The sequence below is a fragment of the Grus americana genome, chromosome 6, assembly GCF_028858705.1.
Source record: "Grus americana isolate bGruAme1 chromosome 6, bGruAme1.mat, whole genome shotgun sequence".
Lineage (NCBI taxonomy): Eukaryota > Metazoa > Chordata > Aves > Gruiformes > Gruidae > Grus > Grus americana.
The window spans coordinates 25,499,952-25,523,309 of record NC_072857.1 but is presented as its reverse complement, the minus strand read 5'-3'; the positions used below and the strand labels follow the sequence as shown (position 1 = coordinate 25,523,309).

General features: G+C 39.8%; 1 protein-coding gene across 2 annotated transcripts in view; it reads right to left on the bottom strand.

Annotated features, from left to right (window-relative positions):
- AGPS (alkylglycerone phosphate synthase) overlaps positions 1–20,410 on the bottom strand; it is a 55,327-nt gene extending 34,917 nt beyond the window's left edge. The window contains exons 1-5 of one of the 2 annotated variants that reach the window (XM_054829646.1): positions 20,156–20,410; positions 9,959–10,048; positions 5,462–5,552; positions 1,405–1,525; positions 1,249–1,323 (exon numbers count right to left, since the gene is read on the bottom strand). In XM_054829646.1, coding sequence (XP_054685621.1) covers positions 1,249–1,323; positions 1,405–1,525; positions 5,462–5,552; positions 9,959–10,048; positions 20,156–20,349 — 571 coding nt within the window. In that variant the 5' untranslated portion in view covers positions 20,350–20,410. Of the gene's footprint in view, positions 1–1,248; positions 1,324–1,404; positions 1,526–5,461; positions 5,553–9,958; positions 10,049–14,118; positions 14,158–20,155 lie in introns of those variants that run through there. The other variant, XM_054829647.1, reaches the window with a different exon arrangement.
- Positions 20,411–23,358: the final 2,948 nt, after the last annotated feature.

Genomic DNA, 23,358 nt, shown 5'->3' with positions numbered 1-23,358 from the left:
CATTCTGTATCTGGTCAAAGAGGGAAGCAGAAATGCTTGCACACAGGCAAGGAAAAGAATCAAAAAAAGAGATCAAATACAGCGTGTACATGAGTTTGTGCAAACAGCAGACAGTGAGCAGGACTGAATAAACAGGCTTACAAACTCTGGCTACTTTGCTCTTGCCGTACAAAGCAGCTTTAAACACAAGCAGTCAATCATTTCATTTGCTTTTGGAGCTGCACAGCATAAAGCTGTGGCAAGTGCTGTTCATAGTCACCAGTCCTGTCATGTCAGTACCAGTCCTCAAGTAATGAGATGCATCTTATAGTGCCTCTTTTTATGGTTCCCATATGTGATTTCTGCCACCCACCCCCACCCCCCAAATAAAGGAAGCAAAACTTAGCCAAAAGTAAGTTCTTATCAGATTTTTTTGGGAGTTTCTAATGCAGTGCAGCTATCAGAATATCAGAAAGAGTTATAAAATGTAAAGGAAAGAATTGGATTCATACAGCAGAACAGAAATTGACAGAATTGACTTAGATCCAATGACTTTTTGGTTAGCTACTGAAAAATGGCATATGGAAAGTAGTTCCTAGTGACCAGAGAAACATGATTCAAGTAGAAAATTCACACAAGCATGCAAATAAAGTCCTATCCATTTCAGTATTTGTATCCTTCTACTAGATAGAAGCAAGCATTTTCTGCTACGTATTATCTACAACAGCACTAGTTACTACTCTGTTTAAAGTGGGTCTAGTCTGTACTCAGATTGCACTGCTCTTTCTTCAAGTCAATGGTCCTTTGTAAAGCATTCTGATAGGAGTTACAGGTGTTACACTTTTTTTAAGGTACAGCATGTCATAAAACAAAGTTCTTTAACACAAAGATTTCACTACCCTTCTACCATCACATACTCCTTTAAGAAACAAGATTTAGACTGCAGTTTAGACAACTATTCTTGGTGAACATACAAGTTCAAATTACACTGTGGTTGCTTATGTCATGAATTCAGCTGTCAACAGAAACTTCATCTATATTTAATAACAAATTTCACTTCCCCACAAAGTGATGGGATTTCACAGGCACAACCTGCAATCCAGATGTTAAATGATCATGGTTACCATTCATGAGAAAATTCCTTCAGTGACTTCACTTGTCTTTACAGAAACTGAACCAAGAGACAGCTTCCCCATGACAAGAAAGCATAGGAGTTTAGTAAACAATGGCTTCCCAGATCAGAAGGGGAATAAGATAATTAAAGCTTACCAGGCCATACAACTATATCAGGAATTCGCTTAAACATTCCTTCCCTGAGTACAAATATCTCATGTAGGCAGTGACCTGAAACACAAACAATAAGTTAACAAGTTCAAACAAGGAAGCATTGAAAGCAGTACAGTTACATAAATGAAGTTCTCCTACCATGAGCTCTGAATACTCTATCTTCTGCATCCTGCGAATATGAGATTTTAGTGGCTCTAAGATCCTGAAGAAATTCTTCATTTACAATAGATGGAGGTACGTCATTGACATTTAAGGATGCCTACAATACAAGAAAATAAGTTCATTAAAGGTAGGTTCACTCTTACAGCATTTCTGTACAACAAAAATAAAAAAAGGTTAAAACTAGAAGTCCTGATCAACACTTTGGAGAAAAGTTTTTCATTCAAAGAAGCTACACTGGACATTCTGGCTTACCAAGAGGCCTTGAATCAAGATTCTGTAAGTCCAGAGGGAGAACCCCTGCTTAAGGTTTTCTAACAACCCATTCTTCCAGGTCCTTACAACAGATGTCTTGTATACTATTCTTACGGCTTCCCAAAGTGCAGACCTAGCCACTTAATTCTATTTTGTAAAGTCCAATTTAGATATCAGGCACATAAAAACATCGTTCATCTGTTGACTTTTTAAACCCACTTAGAGAATGAGGATTCTTAACAGGATCCAGTTCCAAAAAAATAAGATCTTTGTAGACATTAAGTGTAATGCTTTTAAGTGCTTTGAAGGTTCAAAAAAGAAAAAACACCAAAAAACCAAGCTTTTTTTCCTCCTTAAAAATAGAGCAAATAAATTCATTTATACTTTTCTATGGGTAGCCACCATAAAGGAATATGTTTTCTATTACAAGTGGTCTCTAATTAAGGAGATCTTTAATTAGATATAAAGCTTGTCTTATGACTAAAAATTAACTTCTGGACTTCAACTGCTACTTTGAAAGAAAAGTTGGTCAAGAATCTTATTTCTGGTTATCAAAGTCCCTCAAGCTCAAGAACAGAAGAACTGGAAGTTTTTCTACTGCCCCATCTTTTATTTTAAATATACTCTTAAAAATTAGGAGTTGCACAAAAATTAGTTAAAAACATAGTGTAGTGCTTTCAAATTTCTGTCACAAAAACCTTGCTAGCAAATTAACTGACATCACCTTAAACTCAAATAGAGGAACATTCTTGCAATTTTGTTATAAAGCTGTCAGGAAAGACTATGGGCTGCCTAACGATGTGAGAAAGAGCTCACTTACAGCCCTATCACCAAAAGGTATTTTTTATTAAATGTTCCACACAGAGAAACGTACATATTTCTTTGATGAGCCTAGCCTACGCTTCTTGACAAGTACAAAGAGAAAACAGCAAAATTGAATTCACTTTTCTTTCACCTTCTGAAGTTTCAACCTTCTATAAAAAAGTATACCCACCCATCCAAGTTTTCTTTCCTGGAACATAGTTTTGCCTATCTTTGCTCTACATAACCTCCAGAACACCTGATACTTTTTTGCCAACACGTCTTAAAATAAAAGCTTAGAGGATTGCACCAGTCACCAAGCTAACAGCAAGGAAAATAGAGATTAATAGTCTCCCATCTGCCACCACGGCAGCATTCTATTCTGAATGGGTTGAGTCTCAAAGGACCAAGAGTTGAATAAGGGAATATTTAACCTTCAACAGGAAAGTTTTCAGGTAGTTAAAAGATCCATGGTGATGGAACTTGCCTGCTGGTGTCCACCCTACAAGAAACTATGTAAGGTTATGCAGAAATTAAGAGTGCTTACAGGAATAATTCAGAAAGCAATATCTGCCTGAGATGTTCATGACTGATAGCTATCGACATTTAGAGGTTCAAAAGGATAGCCAAATGGTTGTTTTAGAGTCTTCGTATGGGAGACGTGATCTAATGAAAAGATACTGTTAACAATGATACGACTTCTGGAAGAGGATACGTGGTATTCTGACTTTCTTTAAGGGTAATATTATGCCTCTTGAAATAAAGTGTCAGACATCTGAGAAAAAGGCTTTTCCCTCTAACATATTCACTTTGCCACCTACAAATACAGAAGCTGAGATTAAGTGTTGCTTAGGTGAGAGGTATACTGCTACTCAGAGATCATGATTTTAGGGGCCAGTCACAATAAGCACAGAAGTCGTCAGGTCTTGGATTGCTGTTCTTAGCTCTTACTATTCTGCTACTAACGCACATTCACACAGTGCTGTTTACTAACCCAAAGAGCAGAGCTCAGAGTAACTTGGGAAACATGAGAAACAAAGAAGTAGCTACCAAATAAAGGTCTTTAAACCACTTAAAAAATGCCCAGTAGCTATGCTTACATTTTCTATTTTAAATTTTTATTTCTTCATGGATTGTCATAGACAGAACTATATCATATCAATTCCAGTTGGACATCAAGTGCTTAAAGATCTTTGCTCTCCATAAAGAGGGACACAAACTACTTAAGCCTATAACAACTCCTTGCAGATAGTTTTAAGTATCTTGATTTTTATCTCTCTTCCACAAGTATTTCAATCCTTTAGTTTTCATCTTCAAGATTTAAAAGTTAATATTTGTCCATAGAAATCTTACACCCAATGCCAAACATACCACCTTTATTCTTACTGGACTGAAAGATTTTAAGATTTGTGCATTGAGAAGCTAGACAGGAAGCTTATGTGAACTAGGTCTAAATTGCAGTCTGTGGTAAGTCTAGTCTGAAAAAGAGAAAAGTTGTCAGGCCTTGAGCATCACAGAAGCAGGTACATTTACCATTATTAATTATAACAGAAAAAATGCATGCAACAGGGAACCCTCCAGTCTTACAGAACAGAGGCAGGAAGAGATGAGATAGAAAGACAAGTGGACCAAGAGATCCCTTTCCTACTGCTGCTCCTGTACACAAGTTCCTTCATGCTCTGATGATAGTAGAAGGTGAAAAAACACTATAACATGACAACCTGAAATATAAACTAGAAACTATGACAGAGACATGAAAATGGGGGACCTGCAGTAGTAGTTGAGAATAGCTATGAGCAGTCCAGATACATACTGGAGACTCCAAAGAGTCCTATTCTGTGTCAAGGTAGTCAGTCTGTTTCAGATGGCAACAAGAACATCAGAACCAGAGCAGCACAACATAACAGGAAAGGATTCAACACTGCTGGCAGGTATCCTGAAGAGCTGTTTTGCAAGATGTGCTGTGGAATCAAGATACTATTCAATAATCTGCCCTTGTCCTCTGACTTTACTTTGTTCTGTACTTCTTCTATGTGTAGAAAGGGAACAGTGTCTCTCAGGATCTCTGGTCACAGCAAACTAAAACAGCTGCCATTTAAGATCAATCCTGGTCAAGGAAAACACATCAAGATTATTATTTTTCAAAATATACTGGCAGATGGAGATCCTGCAAGTCATAGCAGATGAAAGAATATCTTGATTAACAGAAGACTGAAGAAACATTTGAGTTTTCAGGCTCTATAATGTTATCTACTTCAAAGAAAATGCAATCCTGAATTCACTCGAGAAACGGGTGAAACTGTTACCCAAAGCAGGATTGCTACAGTCATTGTACAAGCACAGCCTGCTTCCAATGCTATCTAGTCAGGAACCTGCAGCCTCAAAGGAATTCTTAGAAGGGAGTCTGGTCTCCCTGCCTCTGACATAAGTTACTCTTCTTGAAAAGCAATACAGATGCTTCACAAAACCCAGAACCTTCTGAATGCGTTGTTTTTCTGAAAACTTTCAGTTCCATCTTGAGTATTCTGGTAGCCAGTTTTTTAGCACCCAGACATGTACAAATAAAAATTACCGTCAAGTAAGAACTTGGATATCATTAAATACACTGATAACACAGCACAATCTAACTTCACTATATCTTCTCTTTGTTATCATGAGCATTGATGTTGCATAGACAACTCCCTCTAGGCTAACAGTTTCTACAATCCTGAAAACCAACCTACAAATAAGGACAAAAAAATCCTCCCTGTGTCAGAGACTTTCATTCCAATAGAAGTACTACCAGTTAACCTGGAACCACAAGTCATGCTAAGTCATTGAAAAGTGTTCTACATGAAATGTTCAAAAACTGAGGTAATACACTATATTTAAATCATGTGCAAGGTGACCTTCAGGACAACAGCTGAATCATCTTTAACAATGTGGTCTTGATTAACACCAAGACTAATGTTCAAAAGAACTGGTTCCGCTATTTACTTACTCTAGAGGTAGTTTTGTGCTCCAGACTTGCTCCAAAGGTTTTTTCTATCCATTCCTTAAAAGTTGGTAATACCATACCACCTAATCTGTACCTGAAAAGTCAATATTACATAGGGTCATTTTAAATTAAAAGACTGTATGTCAGATACACTTCTTTTGATTCTAGGTATGCACAAATAGTTATGTTTTAAATCAAATTCTTTACCTACAAGCCTGCAAAGCTTCCACACATTTAGTTTTCATGCAACTGCACATTTCATTGTATTTAACTTCTGTACTTCACACAAAATCAATTATCAACATCTTAGGTATTATTTTCCTTCATGATCTTTGGGAATTGTGGCATAAGGCTTTTCAGACATCCCACCCCCCCATCTTTACTTTTAAGAAAGGTCTCTCCCTTTCAGTAGTGCAGAAAACAGTGTCACAGAATACATGCCATTTACAGGCAGAGGCCACGTGTGTATGGACACACTGCAATGTAACCAGCAGTCAGACACACAAACCCAGCTCAGTAGACCTTACATGTTTTGATAACAGTGTTAAAGATTCTTCCCTCATCATCAGAATCCATCAAGCAATGTGAATTTATTTCTATTGCAAACTCTTTCGCAAGAGCTTAGTCATGCGACATGACTTACAGACAAGGGACAGAGGAGCTGTTTGTTAACATAAAAATGTAAGGCTAGGGACACACTTAAACAGGTAGAAACTATTGCTATTAATTGTATACATATACCTTGTGCACGTTTACATATGCACAAGCATTCTCTGAGGAGAAAGATCTTTCTTTGGTATTAAGAGCTTTCAGCAGCTGAAAATCCTTACTATAGCTTGCACTTGGGTCACTGCATTATGTCTCACGGGTCCTCCAAGATTATTCAATCACTGTTAATCCAATTATGACCCTGTCCTTCACTGCTGTTGCAAACAACTCTACAACTAAGTCACTTATTACTCAGAAAGATCAATTCCTTTTGTTTCCTCATGTCAGCTACCTCCCATTTCTCCTATTGTAAAATACCCCTACTCTATTCCTAGAGATAAAAGGCTACAACCATATCTCCACTCAAGCTAGCTCTTCAGCTTGGAAAACAGCATTCAGTCCTTCTTCCTGTGACAGCTGTTATTGTATCATACTCATCTGAAACAGTTAAGTGAATTCTATGAAAAGGAAAATGCAATAAGCAATGAAAGTTTAATGCATATGCATCACGAGTTTGGAACAATGGTACAGAGAGATTCAAGCCAGCTTGGTGTGTTTTCCTCTCCAGACACACTTTTTGGTACTGCCAACCTATTACTATAGCTAGCTTACAAGGGTAACCTTAATCGCTTCAAAGGACAAATTAAAGCTATCAGAAAACCAACAACTTAAGTCAAGACACAGACAGAAGCCACAGCATAGTTAGTGAATTTACTGCAGAAAATGCAATGCATGATCGCTCAGGAAGCAAGCTTTGTATGCACAATGATGGTGCAAGAAGCCCCCCAAAAGACCTCCTCCCCACACACAAACCCCCAAAAAACAGGTTTAGTTGCTCAGACTACCAAGTATCATGTATTCCTGGTGAGATGGCAGAATCTATAGTAAAAAAATCATTTGACAAATGGAAAAGCATGGTCTGTTGGGAAAATCAGCATGGCTTTCACAAAGGGAAATCCTGTTTCACTAACCCTTGGAGTTTTATCGGGGTGGGAAAAAAGAGAGTGAATAAAGGGGATACAATGAACATTAAATTCCACACTCCTTTATACTTTTCCACAGGTGTTCACCCCAAAAGCTATTTAAAAAATACACTGCTACAGTACTGAAGGAAAGTTTCTTCTACAGGCTAAAGGATAAGATAAGGTTAAGAAGCAGAAGGAGGGTTTATTGATCACTGTCCAACACAGACTCAGGAGTGAAGCTTGTCACACACTGGTACCAGGACCAGTTTTACATAATGCTCATCGGTGGACTCTCCAGCCAGGTGAATAATATTAAGCTCTTTTGGGTAAGTAGATACTACACTGATAGGAAGGAACTCAGGAACTTAAAAAGCCTGAGCAGACAGATGAAGATGGAAGATAAGATGCAGATAATAGCAAGAGGAAAAAAAGTATTACTTCATATTTTTGCAGAATCAGACTGGTAGTCAGTATAGGAAATATCATGGCATTATGAGAACATACAACAGCAACCAGTGTTATGCACCAACCAGGCAGGTATAAGAAAGAAAACCGTTAACATCTTTTCGCTGCTATGTAGAACCCTGGTTTATCCACACCTTCAGTGCTGCACACTGGTTTTGTCCCTGCATCTCCAAAAAGATATAATAGAGCTAGAGAGCATTCAGAGAACAGCAACTGTAAAAACCAAGGGGCCTTACAAGCAGAGGCTAGAGGGCCCAGGACTCCTCAGTATGGAGAGAAAGTGGAAGAGAAGACACGATTTAGTCTTATATAATCAACAAAGTAGTAGATAGGTAAAGAACTATCATTCACATAATCCTGCAACACAGTAAGGGATACTTGGTTTAAAACACAAGTACTTAACAGCAACCTGGAACTTGCTGCCATGGGATGTTGTAGAGGCAGACAGTATCAGCAGACTTGGAAGGTATTAGATATATAGACAACAGATCTGTAAGTTGTTATTAAAAGGATGAGAATAAGCATCTTTGCAGATGCTTATTCTCCTATTTTCACTTCAGTCTCCTTTTGCCACTGTGACAAACTATCCCACAGAAACTACACTGGTGTGGCTCAACAGGGCATTTCTAATATCATCTATGTTAGAGAGAGAGAATGCACATGGTAGAAAAACCACCATTCTCCCCCCATTCTATAACAGTGGCTGGTACTCATCAGTCAAACAGCCTTGATGCTTCCTCCTGAAAAAAATCCAAGTCCAGCTCTTTACCTTTTTTCCTTCAAAGCACACTGCATACATTTTCTGTGCAGCATAACCTACCCCAGATAAGATATGAGTGACAAAGTGACAAGAGTCAGAATCCCAGCAAGAGGAGAGAGATCACCAGGATCTTCTTAAATATTATATAGTGAACTCAAGTGCCTAAGACAAGGCTTTGCATTTTAATCCTTAATTTCTTAATTTTCAGGCCCAGATTAAAGTGCTCAACATCCCAGTTAGGTTTTTGCAGCTTTGACTCAAACTAGCTCATGCTAGTTTACACAAACTCAAAGACCACAAAGGAATTTTTTTTTTTTTTTAAGGACAGTATTTATTTCAGACTTATTTCTCTTCCCCATTCTTTTTCTTTACTCTTACAAAAAGTATACTTTTCAAACCAGGGAAGAGACTGCAGGACTACTTTCTACTGAAGCAGAAAAAACCCCAGTTCAGATGTCAAGTGATAGGATTAAATCACACTAGAAGAAAGTTAGAGATCCCCAAGTAATTTTAATGTCATTTCCTAAAAAAAATTCTCAAAAAAAGCAAGCTTGCTGTAAAAAGGGCTAGTAGATAATAAATCAGAAGTATTGCCACTACAGAACATACAACTGAGAGCAGCTGTCATTTTTAAGTTCAGAGGATGAAGTAGCATCATGCACAATGGTTAAGAAACCTAAAACAAACTGGAAATTTAATAAAGCATGTTATCTAAAGCTTTAGAATCACGGAATGGTTTTGGTTTGAAGGGATCTTAAAGATCACCTAGTTCCAATCCCCCTGTCATGAGCAGGAACACCCTCCACTAGACCAGGTTCCTCAAAGCCCCATCCAACCTGGCCTTGAACACTTCCAGGGAGGGAGCATCCACAACCTCTCTGGACAATCTCTCTGTTCCAGTGCCTCACCACCCTCACAGTAAAGAATTTCTTCCTAATACTGAATAAAAATCCACCCTCCTTCAGCTTAAGGCCATTATCCCTCATTCTATCACTCGATGCCCTTGTAAACAGTCCCTCTCCAGCTTTCCTGTAGGCCCCTTTAGGTACTGGAAGGCTGCTCTAAGGTCTCCCTGGAGCCTTCTCTTCTCCAGGCTGAATGACCCCAACTCTCTCAGCCTGTCTTCACAGCAGAGGTGCTCCAGCCCTCTGAACATCTTTGTGGTCCTCCTCTGGACTCGCTCCAACAGGCCCATGTCCTTCTTATGTTGGGGGCCCCAGAGCTGAACACAGTACTCCAGGTGAGGTCTCACGAGAGTGGAGTAGAAGAGAACACGGTGCAGATTCTCAGCCCGATTCCATTCTCCAAGGGAAGTTTAATGCACAGAGTATATCAAGTTACAGAGAAGACTCATATTAATTTGTCCTTACAATACTTTCGATAAGCCTTCTAATAAGCCACACAGTCTATTTTACTACATGTTAGACTACTGTGTATAGAATTCAGTAAACTTCTTAAATGCAGAACAACTAATAACCTATTCTACAAGATAAAGCAAGTTTTTTGACTTCTTGGGATTAATTGAACAGTATGGCTTTTAAACTCTTTTCCAAAAAAAAAAAATCACTAAAGATAGTTTGGTTATATAAATTTTTAACTTACCTTTTCCCTGTGAATTCTGCTTGACCTTTCTTATTGAAAATGAATTTGGAGTCATTATATCCCCATCCATTCCACTTCAGAAGTTCTTGCCTTAAAGGGAGAAAAATACATAAGTAAGAATGTTAGCATGTTGTAAGCCCAAAATGATTTGCAGTTATATGACTTTGGAAAAAAGTCTTATCAGATAGTAATTCAAGCGATCAAGTACATATCAAAAGTGCATAGCTTAGAGCAAAAAGTCATTCTGCAGCCACAACTATTACTCCTTCAGATTGCATCCTAAGACTTGAAAGGCGAGATGCTTTATAAAAACAACCAGCTTAAGTCAGTGCACACTGTATGATGATATTCTCAAATTGGCAAAAGCAATGTCTGAATGATGCTTGGTTTTAAATTCATACATAAACACTAACACAAATAGGTAATAGCTAAATATTTTCAGAATGAATAAATAAGACATTTAGCATTATTCTCTGTCAAGAGAATAATTTTAAATTTTAGTTGTTTGGCATCACTACTGTAATCCCACTGCATTTTTAATAACATTCACTTGATAAGGCACTCAGACACATTTGGATCGAAAATATATTTTGGAAAGTAAAAAAACCCCCAGGAACTGCAGGAATAACATAACAAATACAACCTGAATGTGACCTCAAAGCATATCACCATAAGAAAGGGAATGTCAAAAAACCCCCACAACTGCCAAAATAAACCACCAAATTGGAGTACCTTAAGTACAACCATACCAAAACAGAGGATCTCTCAATTATGATAGTCAGACATGTATCAATGTAAACATATTTAAGACTCAGAGAGCCACAAAGAGTAATTATACATTAATCTAACTTTTCTTAAAAAAAGTTTTTCCCATTTATTTACATTACAAATTAAGTACCAACCTAAAAACTGAATTTTACTTAATAAAAAGGCATCTTAAAAGAAGTCTAAAACCAGATGATTTTCCTCACTCCATTATATACAATGAACGTAGCTCTTTGACTGTGTAATGTAAGAGTAAGATGACAATCAGGGGTGACCATTTCAAAAAGATCTTGCAATTCAGAGAAAGCACTGCCTCAAGCCAGTTATAACTCCAGCGTTACGTACAAGATAACTGGGAGATGACCGATTAACAAAGGCCTTCATTATAAAGATAATATTAACATAGGCTGCTGACATACTGTCAGTGTTGTAATTAAATAAACTTGGCTTAATCAAAATTAATTTTCTTCAAACTGCCTGAACACAAGGTTTTAATTAATCAAATAAAAACATGGACATGTATTATAATTGTTTGAATCAGACACTTCAACAAGCCTTTGACAAATTTAGCACTTCGAGCAAACTTTGTAGAGCAGTTTCAGTACTCTGTAATTGATGCAGTTTTGTGAAATACCCAGTCCATGCTGTTCTTTCACACTGAGGAACTGATTCTAAAATTTCAGCCAAAATTAAACTGTTTGAGCAGATAGCTGTCCAGATACAGAAGCCCCACTGTTTGGCTGCCTCCTCCCTCAACAGACTCCATCTTTACACATGCAGCGTTCACTCAGAAAAGGGCAAGGATTCACTCACATCCAATAGCACAGGAATGCCTTATGCTATTGCACCGACATGACAGACTATGAAAAAGTGTTCTTAATGCATGTTATGCAGTCTTACCTATTTTTACACTTATTCCTATATTGTACATATATATATTTATAAATATTGTGTATATTTCTAAGAAATTCCACAAAGACACTAAGTTATACACAGTTGAGCTGTTCCAAGCTGCAAACAGGCTGACACAGAACTGGCCAACTCAAATGACATTGCTTTTACTGTTTTTTAAACTAAATGTTCCCCTCAAATCCCCATCATTGCAGTCCTCCCCCTGCAAGATTTCTCCCTCTGCTGACTAAATGTAGTATTTCTATATACTAAATACCTGTAGTTTGTCGAATACTGTAAAATCAGAACAGACTTGATATTAATATGCAAAATCTGAAGAAGGTTCAAGCAGCCTCCCTCCGGTTTAGAGAGGTAAGTCCTCTTGCAAGGCAGTACCAAAATAAGAATGCCAAGTATGATGCATGAAACAGGCTAGAGAAACTAGCTGCAAAGCTGGAGACAATCAGACAGACCAAGACACAAAAGACCAAGCTCTAGAAGAACTGGTGACATGAGATACTCTGATAAAGCACAGTTTTGAAACTATCATTAGTCCTGACATCGGTACAGATAGCTACTTCCCACCAAATCCAGGGGAGGTACTATTAAGGCACTGAACAAAGACACAGATAGAAGGTCTTTCTGCTAAGCTGACTGCATTCCCAGTTGTTTGCCTTTACACCAACCTAGAAAAGTAGGCTTTTCCTAAACTACCTCATGCTTTCATCAGGCTTTAAAATGCAGAACAGAGGTTGAGTTTTAACTTTTATTTTCAGGTTGAACTACACCTGCATAAAATAAGTACACAAATATTCTGCCAGACAACATAGCTCTTACTGGTGTGATGAGAATAATTAAATTAAAATCTAATATAACAGTTTGCACGTTTGTAGAAGAACGGCTGGTTCTAAAACATCTCAGCTACCTCATAACAAAGTCAGATTTTCCCCCCACCCTTGGATAACAAGCAGTATTGTATCTTGTGACAGGTAAACACCACAAAAAAGAGTTAAATGAAATGTATGAAGTACTATAAAGCAAAGCTTGCTTAACTTTAATGTATATTTATATACACACACAAGATTATATTGCCTGAAGGCGGAAAAAACTTGAAAGAAAACAAATTACCATGGGAACAGTGACAATAGAAGATGAAAACAGTGTGACCACATTAAGTGAATTTAAGTATTTCACTTTCATTGTAATGCCCAACATGGAAATATTACTTTGACTTGATGCAATAAGGATTTTTACAGCAAAATATTTGTTCAACAAGTGTTTTCTGCATTTATCTGGAAAACTGGCTATGGAATAATCAAGGAGACACTGGGCAGGGCACTGCTCGGCTTACAGCACAAGGCACTAGATTAAGCCCCCAAATGACCATTAAGGTGCCTTCAAACTGGGTAGAAGCTTATGAGGTGGCAGCATACCCAGCCCAGGGGGGTGGCCCCCCTGCTCACTGGCAGAAGCAGTGCTCCCCAGGCATCTGGGTCATTCAGCTGGGCAGACGGAGGCCTCCAGACCTACCAGCACTCTCCAAATCCCATGTTTTAGCAAGAGGCATGATGACTAGCTGAAAAAGTTCTTGTCTCTCCCTAGGAAATTGAAAAAAAAAAAGCACAAGTATCCAAGCTCAGCATCTAAAGTTCAACCCCCATGGAAGTTATATTATGGATATAATTTTCCAGTAGTTTCAAATTCATATCACAAATGCATATCAAACATCTGGATACACAATATATACAACTGCCAGTCAAGAAGAGTTTTATACTGCAAATACATCACCAATAGTTAGAACTTTTTATTTTCCAAGGTCTGAAGCATGTTGATATTATAATGCCAGAAGTAAACAGTTTTTTCACTTATGATGAAGTTATGAGATTATCTTGGTTCTGATATTTCATTGAACATAAAGTAATGAATGAACTCCAAATGTTAGCATCATGTGATTTGACAAAGAATGGAATTGCCTTATTACACAAACATACTATCTAAGTACAAAAATATCAACAAAACTTCCCTCTTCTCCAAAATAATCTGAAGATCTGGTACTTTATACACAGAACTGAGACAGACTAATTTACTCAAAGGACAAGTGACAGTTTCATACATTGTCTTCAGAGAAGATGACAGTGCATTTCAATCCAGCTGAATCAATGCAAGTCAGGTGGAGCAAAGCCAAGATGCTCACATCCATTTCCTCACAACAATCACCAGCACTTTCAATTCAATCACCAGCTGATGCTCAGCATTAAAACACCACATACAAAATACTCAGATACTCCTGTTCCATGACCCAAGAACCAGCACATTCTTGGAAATGAGTTTAAAGCAGCAGTTTTAAGGGCTACCACATGGGCTAAAGCACCAACGTTTGCCTAATATAAAAAGTCTTGCAGGTTGTAGAGTTCTTGCAAAACTCAGCACATGGGTACAGTAAGACTGAGGCAGTATTATGGTGATAAGGCATTACACCCAAACAGTAATCCCTCAAAACTCACCTCAGCTGGACTTCTGGTTACCAACTTGGACCACCAGCTGAAAATTCAAAACCCCTTCCACAGCTGATACCTGAAGGTCACTCTCCCTCTCCTCTGGAGCAGTCTCTCTGGGTTATATAGTCACACTTCCCTACCAAGTAAACAAGCCACTCCAGAGTGTTTTTGAAGCCAGTAGTAAATTATTATCAGGTGCCTGGAAATTAGGAAAGGGAACATAGCCCAAGGAATCCCTTCAAGAACTGCTTTGTGAAAGCATCATTCATCTGGAGAAGAATGCTGTGCTGCAGGCAGGGAGTATCTGCTCTGTTTGTCATTCTTATACTACTTCTCCCTTGGAGGACCTCCCCTGCAGCAAACAAACATAATCACTCTCAAGTCTGAAGTCACATAACATCCTTTTTACAACCTTAGACACATATAGGTTCTGTGGCCCACACTTGCAGCTAAATCCCTGCAGCTGCACATACACCTGATTCAGCTACTATACTGTTTGCTGAATATCTGATATGGCAACACAAACCTGGGCTCATATTTACAGTTTAAATCTACAGTAAGCAAATACAGACACAAGATTTTAGGTGTAAGACTTCAAGGGCTTAGGTACTCAAAAGCAGTGTGTTGTTTTTTTAAGCAACTGTTTTGACAAAACAAATGTTAACTCCCTTTACACATGTTCCTAGCCTTGACTATTTCATTACTCTTCATCACACTGTAATAAAGCCCCAAGGAATAAGGAAATTGGCATTTCTCTAGTATTCTTTTGTAGAAAGCTTAAGACCCAGGAAAGCCAAGATCTATATACATACACTTCTCAGTACACAGCCCAATCATGATTCTTATGCAACAGTTTACTAGAAGCTTATCTCTATTCCACCTACTACTACAGTTGACACCAGTTTCATTTTTCTCTTTGAAGAGCCCACTCTACTATAAAAAAAATGCACGTGCATGGCTACTTTCAGGAAGAAAATGAACAAGCATTTAAAGACTGTTCAAACACTAGAGATCAGTCCTTTCAGAAGTATTTTTGAAAGCTTGCAAAACCAGGAAATCTGCTTCACTATCTTAAAAGAAAGTGAATGAAGGAATCAATTGTCTGCCATTTAACCGCTCAAGCAAAATAAGCTTAGTTCCTAGACAACACTGTTTTGCCTATTGCATAGAGAGTTTTTAGCATGCTCAGTAGCAAATACATCAGATAACTGCTGAAGAAAGCTTTTGGGCCTATACCATCAACCCTGAAGACCTGCACACAACAGGCCAATTTTGGCTATAACAACAGTACAGAGGCATTACGCTTGTCCATCACATTCAGCATCTAAAGTTCAACCCCCATGGAAGTTATATTATGGATATAATTTTCCAGTAGTTTCAAATTCATATCACAAATGCATATCAAACATCTGGATACACAATATATACAACTGCCAGTCAAGAAGAGTTTTATACTGCAAATACATCTACACTACAGATGTCCTTACTTAACTCCAGCTCACAATAGCTTCTAGGAAGTACAAGTAACTAGTCTATTGCATTAACAGATCATTCTATTCAGTTTAAATAAACAAATCAAGTTTAAATAGCTATATATGCATATTCATTTTCCTGTACATAACAGTTCAGATCTCAGTAGATACCAAGAAGTCAATCTACAAAATTCTTGCTGTTTTTGCTGTAAACGGCTACTAACTTTCATGTAATAACCCATATTGTACTTTACATATTAAGCATACTTTAGACTTCTATCTTGTATCTAGGTTTTTTCTAATAAAATTTAACCAATGAATATATCCTGTTTGGTTTACTTGGTATCAAATGATCTAATAATACATGCTATATTACTTAAATTCTTACATGTCTCTTACACTTCATCTGCCTGACTTTCAACTACTTGGAGTTAGATGACAGACAGTAATTACTGTTGCGTATAAAGTCACATTTGCCTTCAGATTGTAACACTTTCTTTTATCAGGCTAATGTTTCCATATGAGAACCTTCTTACTTTATCTGTTCCTCTACTTCAAGCATTACCCTCAACTAGCAATTAATTGTTTTGATGCAATCGCAGAACCTCCTGTGAAGTGTCACACCTTCCTCAATGCAACAGCCTCTTACTTTCCTGATTTAAGACTCTAGTGCCACCAGCCCTTTCCTTCTTTGCCCTAGTTTCCACCACTTTAAACTTAGAAGTCAGTTATACCACGATTCGGTTTAGTGCCAAGTCCTGCTTAAATACTGTTGTCTAAAGACTTAAGTGTTTAAAATAAAGACTGCTCTGAGTATTGGTGGTAAGATATGAAGCCTCTTTGATGTTACTTATTAAATTCAAGTAGTACCAACCCTTTAGTAGTTAATTCATGTTGCTGCTTAATAAAGTCATAATCATTACCAGCAAGTACACCAAGAATTGCCAGTGTCTATATGAAGGTATGCCAATATTAACACATTACCCTGAGCAACCTGCATGTGAACTTGATATAGAGCAGGCAGCTGTCTATACACTAGTCTCTTAGTTTACCTTGAATAACAGTATGCCCATAATAAGAGATCCACAAGCCTCTCCATCCCACAGGAAAGAAGCTTCTCCACACAGAGACAGGAAAATCAGGAAATCCTGCCCTGCTTTCTCTTGCTCCAGGACAGAAAAATTTTAAGCCTACGAGCTACTGAGTCAACATTTAGTTACACTCAATCAATACTCCCTTTTATCAAGGGCCAAATTGTTTAAAGTTTGATTTGAATAAGTTATAACACAAGCTATTATGGCAAGATTAACATCGGTGCAGGCTCCACCTCTGAGGGACTTTTACTTTCTAGCACACGTAACAGTTACTCTGCTGCAACTGCGTTCTAGGGAGTTGTAGCACCTTACTGCTTTCAAAGCAATAAAGTTAACACTTCACATACATACCATTATTTTGAAGATTAAGTAAGTTTTTAACTCAAGTCTCACTCAAAGTAAGGTTACTAATACCCATTCAACAAAACTCAACAGCATAACATAAAAGTTCAGAAAAAGCAATTTCAAGGAAGAGTTCTTTTCCAACTCAATCTTTTTACTAAGTTTTTCAGCATGTCTATCATCTTGTTAAGGCTTCAACACAATTATATAGTTACGATTCCCATTTTCCACTGCAACACTGAATTAAAATATGAAATTCAAGCCAGGAATGCCACCACGAAATAACATCTCTCCACTCTCATAGTACCTAAGATTTCCCTCAAGAGAATACACAGACAAGTATAGAGTTGCTTGTCTTTTTAGAGAAAATTTCCCATCTCGATAAGTCATTTTAAAAAGTAGGAAGCGCATTACAATCCTTAAACATGCCAGTTTGCAAACACATTGTTCAGCCTTCAGAGGCATTTTTATTTGGAAACAGGAACCATTAGATGAGCACCCACAGACTCTCAATCAATTCCACATACTCTCCTTTCTCTCCTCAATGGTGATGAATAATATCTGGATAAGATCCTTAACAGTTTGGTCTTTGAACTATTAACAAGAAAGCCATGTTTCTGCAGGTCACTGTCTAGTGATAAGCAGCCAGAAAAAAATTTTTGTGATCAGAAACACACACCTAAAATACTACAAAGGGGTTTTTATCATAGGAAGTCTTCTACTTTGCAGAAGAAATGCACCATGAGGAGAGTGCACCTAAATCTGGTGCAATAGTGTCTGTAGCTTTCACACCATTTCAAACATTACAGGAAAGATGCAACAGGCATAATAAAAGTTTTGCTTCAGGTACTTTTGGCTGCAGTTTTACTAGGAAAAGTTAAAGTAATAGTTCAAAAGAGGCAGAAAAGCTAAATCATCATACAGAAGAGTGCAAGAAAAAAGCATCTGAGTTTGGATTGTCCTAATGTTGCTGATAAAAGCCACACCATATCACTGTACCCATCTAGTCAGTTATTTTTACCAGATTTTTCAATCAATCTTCTAGATCTCATGACTAGATCAATCAGCTCCAGACTAGCTAGAAGTCACTAGAACAGGAGTTGGGTGTTCATCACTTGCAGCCTCCAAATCAGTATAGACATTCCGTCGCTTTCTCCCCCATCACTCACTTCAAAACCTAGGTATTATCCTCAAACACAAACTCTATCTAGATCTTCATATCCAAGCTATATTTAAGTATAATAATTTCCACATACAACCTCTCAAACATGTATCGGTCACATCTCAGATGTTCAGAGGGAACCTTAAGAAAGAGATACAGCTCCCTTTAAAGTTTTTTTTTGTTTGCTTCTACACATAGAAAAAGGCTGGGCCCTAGGTACATCAAGACAGTTGTATCTATGGTGTGGATCAAGCTTTCCAGCAGCTCCCTTACACTCCTACAGCAAAGTATCCAGCAGTTGTACCATTTTGATCATAAGCTCCTTGAAGTAACACAATTTTTATTCCTAATCCAGAACAAGTTACAGAATCCATTATGATCCTATAGCAAATCCTCATATGGGAGAGCAATGTCGATAGCTTGTAGAAGTACAGGTGTTAAGTTCACTATGCCAGTGTTTCCACAGAGGAAGAAGCTATCCTTCAGGTCACATGCATCTTCACAAAAGCCTGTCTCTCCTGCTCTTCAAGGATGCAGTAACTGGCTCTAGAAATCACACAATAATCAATTTTAAATAAGTGCCTGAACACTAGCTAAACTGATATTTTTTCAGAAACAGTGATTTCTTCCTAAATTCGAACCAAAGAAAAACCTCAATATGGAAAGCAACAATTTTGGAATGAGCCATTTCTCCCAATGAGCAGCACTGTTTGACACACCTCCTGCAAGAACATCAAATCCCTCTCAGTGAGGCCTAAAGGCTTTCAAAGTCATTAACACCTGACTACATGCCCATGACATCCCAGCCCTCACAAAGCAGGCAAGCTCAGCTTGTGTCCCCAGGCCACAAATGGCCTGTTAGAATAATTCAGACTGTCCCTTGCTCTCTTCTTGAGAAAAGTTCAGAGCAAACCATGGGCCGAATGGATTTTCCTCAAAGGAGCAACAACTCTCTTATCCACTACGTGCCCAATCTGCCTCTTTACCACCTCCGTACACTTACATACTAGCCCCTGTATGCAGCTCAATGGACAGCCGTAAGTTACCTGTAACCCAAACCCTAAAATGCTCTTACAGGATAGTAAGCCAACACACATGTAGAAAATCCACATCCAAGAAAGGGGAAATCACAAAACAAATACAAGTCTACCTCAGCAGAAAGGTGGGCCTCATGATGATAAATTACCTGAGGCTATATCATGGTATTATAACTGTAGCATTTAAAATAATCTATTTGAAAAATAAATCTAAGAGCCAGTGAAACAATTTTGAACTAGACAATCTATTTGTCTTCCCTTGGTCTCATGTGACCCGAGATTCCTTACTACTAAACAGAGTAAGAAACAGAGAAGGTAGTTAATATGCTTAAAACTATTCATTTCTAAGACACTTGAGTCAGAGCCTAACGTATGAATGAGCACGCTGCTGTCAGCATTCACACGAGGTGAACGTTTCACGTCTGTGAACAGAGGACTGAAAGCCCATTCACAAATCTTGCTTTTCGCACATCCTGCATTCTTCATTATAGCAGCCTCAAAGTATTTTACATTCAGCCTTTCCTCCAGTTATTAAGGTAACTATGAACCACTTTCCATTTTGATACAAACTCACTACAGAAGCAAGAGGCTGAAGATCAGCCTCCTTCGGTTCCATCCAGTCCCTGCAGTGGTGAGTCGCTTCAGCGCTTTTCCCACATTTGGGCTTAGCCTCGTCCTCCTCCCCGCCGCTGCCCTCCCACGTCTCCCAGCCCTGCTGGCCCCGCAGCTCCCGGCACAGACCCCGCGGGGCCTCCCCCGGGCCCCGCCAGCCCGCACCCGTCCCCGGGCGGGAGCGAGACCGCCCTCCGCAGCACAGGCTGCCCAAGCGCCGACCCGCACCGGCAGCCGGCCGCTCTGGGAGCCCGCCCAGCCCGGCACGGACCCCCGGCGCGGCCTGGGGCCCGCTGCCTCGCAGGGACCCCCGCCCGCACCCACCGCTTCTTCGGGATGGAGCCGGAGGCCGGCTCGGCGGAGCCCCCTTGCGCCTTGCAGGGGCTCGGCGAGAGCGCTTCCCGCTCCGGAGCCCGCGGCGAGCCCCGCAGGTGCCCGGAGATAATGCGCAGCCGCCGCCGGGCGGAGGACGGGGAGCCGCCGCCGCTTCCCGCCGCCTCCTCCGCCGCGGCCGCCATCGCACTTCCGTGTTGTGCCGCGGATCGCCGCCGGGTGAGAGGTCGGAGGAGCGGAAGGCGCCTCCCGGCGCTCCCCTCATATGGGCCGTCCCGGCATGCACCGCCGCCCGCGCGCCTCCCGTCCGGTCTCGCCCCACCCCGGGGGAGCGGCCCGGTGAGGCGCGGCGCTGCTGCCGCCTGAGAGTTGAGGTGGGGCGGGGCGGCCGCCCTGTGCCGGGAGCCGGCCTCCGGCCTCGCTCGGCTTTCCTTTCCTCTCCTCAGGCGGCAGCGGAGGATGCGCGTATTGCTAGAGCTTCGAGGCCGAGGCCTGTTTCCGTTGGCAGTTGTGCAGCCTGGCAGAACAGCCGCCTGCCTCAGCGGTCCAGGGCTTACGTGACGAAATGAGAGAAGAAGGGCTTATTTGGAGACTTCTCACATCTTGTGCTATAATTATAGCCCGTTTTGATCTGTAAACAGACTTGAGAGAACACAAAGGTGCACTTTCTTTAAAGATGAGGATTGCCTAAGTTAATGATGAAATGCTAATTAATGGCAATAACACAGGTGGATTACTTAAGAAATAGGTTGGTGAGGTGACAGATAATCCTACAGGAGTTACGGATGTTATCGCTATTGTTGACAGGGACACAAGGCCCTGGTGAGCGGAGAGCTGCTGAGCCAAGTGCTTCTGCCTGTGTAACCTGGCTGTTCTTCCCATGCGATACATTGCTAGAAGAGACGCTCCTGATGTTCTCACACCACGAAGCAAAGGCTGGCTGAGTGGTGGGAATAGGTCCCTTTCTGTCACCAGGACAGCCGGGGCTGGGTACAGAACTGTCAATCCTGACCGTGTTTGAGCCCCATGGGAACAGCTGGGATTCACCCTGTAGCATCAGCACCAACAGGAGGTGGTAGGCTTCAGGGAAAACATCTGTGTACCCTGCGGGTTCTTCATCGCCCTGCGGAGCCTAGCCTTTCCTGTTGCTGACTGGTGGGCAATCTGTTCAGCTTGTCCAAATCCACCATCAGCTTAACGATAAACAAGAAGGTCATGAGGAGGGTCATCCTATACACGTTCCTAGATTTGGAAGAGTGAGAAGAACTGGCCTTTAAGAAAAGACGTAGATGTGATACCAACCCCAGATGCTGGCTGCTACTAGGAATTTACCATCATGCAATGGAGTGCATTGGTCAGCTTTGAATTTCCACTCAGGAGAAGATGTGGGAACTGGAAAGATTTTAAAGGAGAACAGAACAGGGTTTTTTCATCAGAGGATGAAAAATGGCTGAACAAACAGAGTCCCTTATAGAAGACTAAGGAAGATAGGTTATCAGTCTTCAAATGTGTAAAAGACTGCTGTGAAGTGAAAGGGAGCAATCAATCTGCCCTTCATGTCCTGGCAATGTTGGTGAGAAATAATGAGCTCAAACTGCAAGATATAACTTCACTATTAGCATTAGACTACTTCCTAATAGCAGTGAAAATGAAAAACTGTTGTAGTCTGCCTAAGTAACGAACGAAGTCACCTTCATTAGACAGCATTAAGAACAGACAACATACATCTATCAGAGATGATACCGTTATAAGCAGTTCTGCTTAGGGCAAGGTGATGGGCTAGACGACTTACTCAGATTAGTTCCAGCTTTTTCCCTGTGACATGAAATACCTTACAACTATTGAAGCCTACTCAGTTGTCATACAGGACCTACTTTCATGATTGCTTTTGCAGTTCGATGGCGCTGATGAGTTTTTTGGAAGTCTTGAAGTGGAAGGCTAATATTGATGCAATTACAAATACTTTCGAGATGACATTTTGCCTATCATTGTTGATTTATTTATTCATTCCTTCCTCATACACCCCTAGGTTTGTTATGTCGTGTATATGAAATAAAATCATGTCAAAATTCATAAAACTCTTACCTTACACTCTTTCCAATCTGTTTCAGGGACCTATTTCTCCCATGATACTTCAATATGATACCTTTCCATTAGCTAAGCAACTAGCAGAAAGTTCTCCAGGGAGCAGCATCTAGCAGAAAGTTCTCCAGGGAGCAGTATATAGTGCACAAGCACTGAGACTTTGGTTCAGTTCCTGACTTCACATGCAATATTGGTGCCTGAGTCATAGCTCCCCATACATAAACCAGGGACAACAGTATCTCCCTACAGAGACTGATTTGAAGACAAATACACTAAGGACTGTGAGGCAGTACAGGATCAAACCCTTTAAGACCTACTGATGAAAAGCAGTACATAAAAGCCACTCAGGTATTATCACTATTTGTATTGCTTTTATTCTCACCGTTGTTAATTCATTTTATGCTCTTTGTGTACTTTGACTAGAAAACAGTCTATAATTTTCCTGGGGCAGGAATTGTGCTAGTTGCAATGGGGTCTCAGCTTTAGGTTAGGTTTCTGGTATTACTGCAACATAAACAGCTGTTCTGGCAGTTTGATAGTTTGGTTATGGAGTTAAATTTCCCCACCGTGAGTAATTTGTATACTACTTTCTGGATTAACTCATGCATATCCGCACTTAACTGTCTGCTGCTGTGGAGGCAGTCTGTAGGGAACAAACATGGCTCTCTACTGAGTTTCCATTCATATTGTTTACTGAAGTTCTGGATATAGCTGGGGGGATTTTAAGTCACAGTTAACTAAATCTTTCCACACTGCTGAACACTTGCAAAGAAATACCAAATTCATTGTAGTAGGCTTTTCCTAGAATGTTTCTTTATATCACAGTCACTTGTAAGGAACAATAATGAGCCCATTGATCATTTATTTGATCCTAATCATAGAGGTTCCCAGTAAAAAATTGAATTCCACTACTATCTGATAAGCAATATTTGTTACCACCTCAGAACTTAATTCTCCAAAAAGTTCCCACTTAATTTTCAAGTGTGATTTAACTGCAGGTGGTAGAGGCATGGTGGTATGGTTTGGAAACCAGTGAGAGCCCTTGTCTTACGCAGAGCAAAGGTATAGCTAAGTGACACCTCATTTTTGTGCAAGAGGGGTCTTTGCTC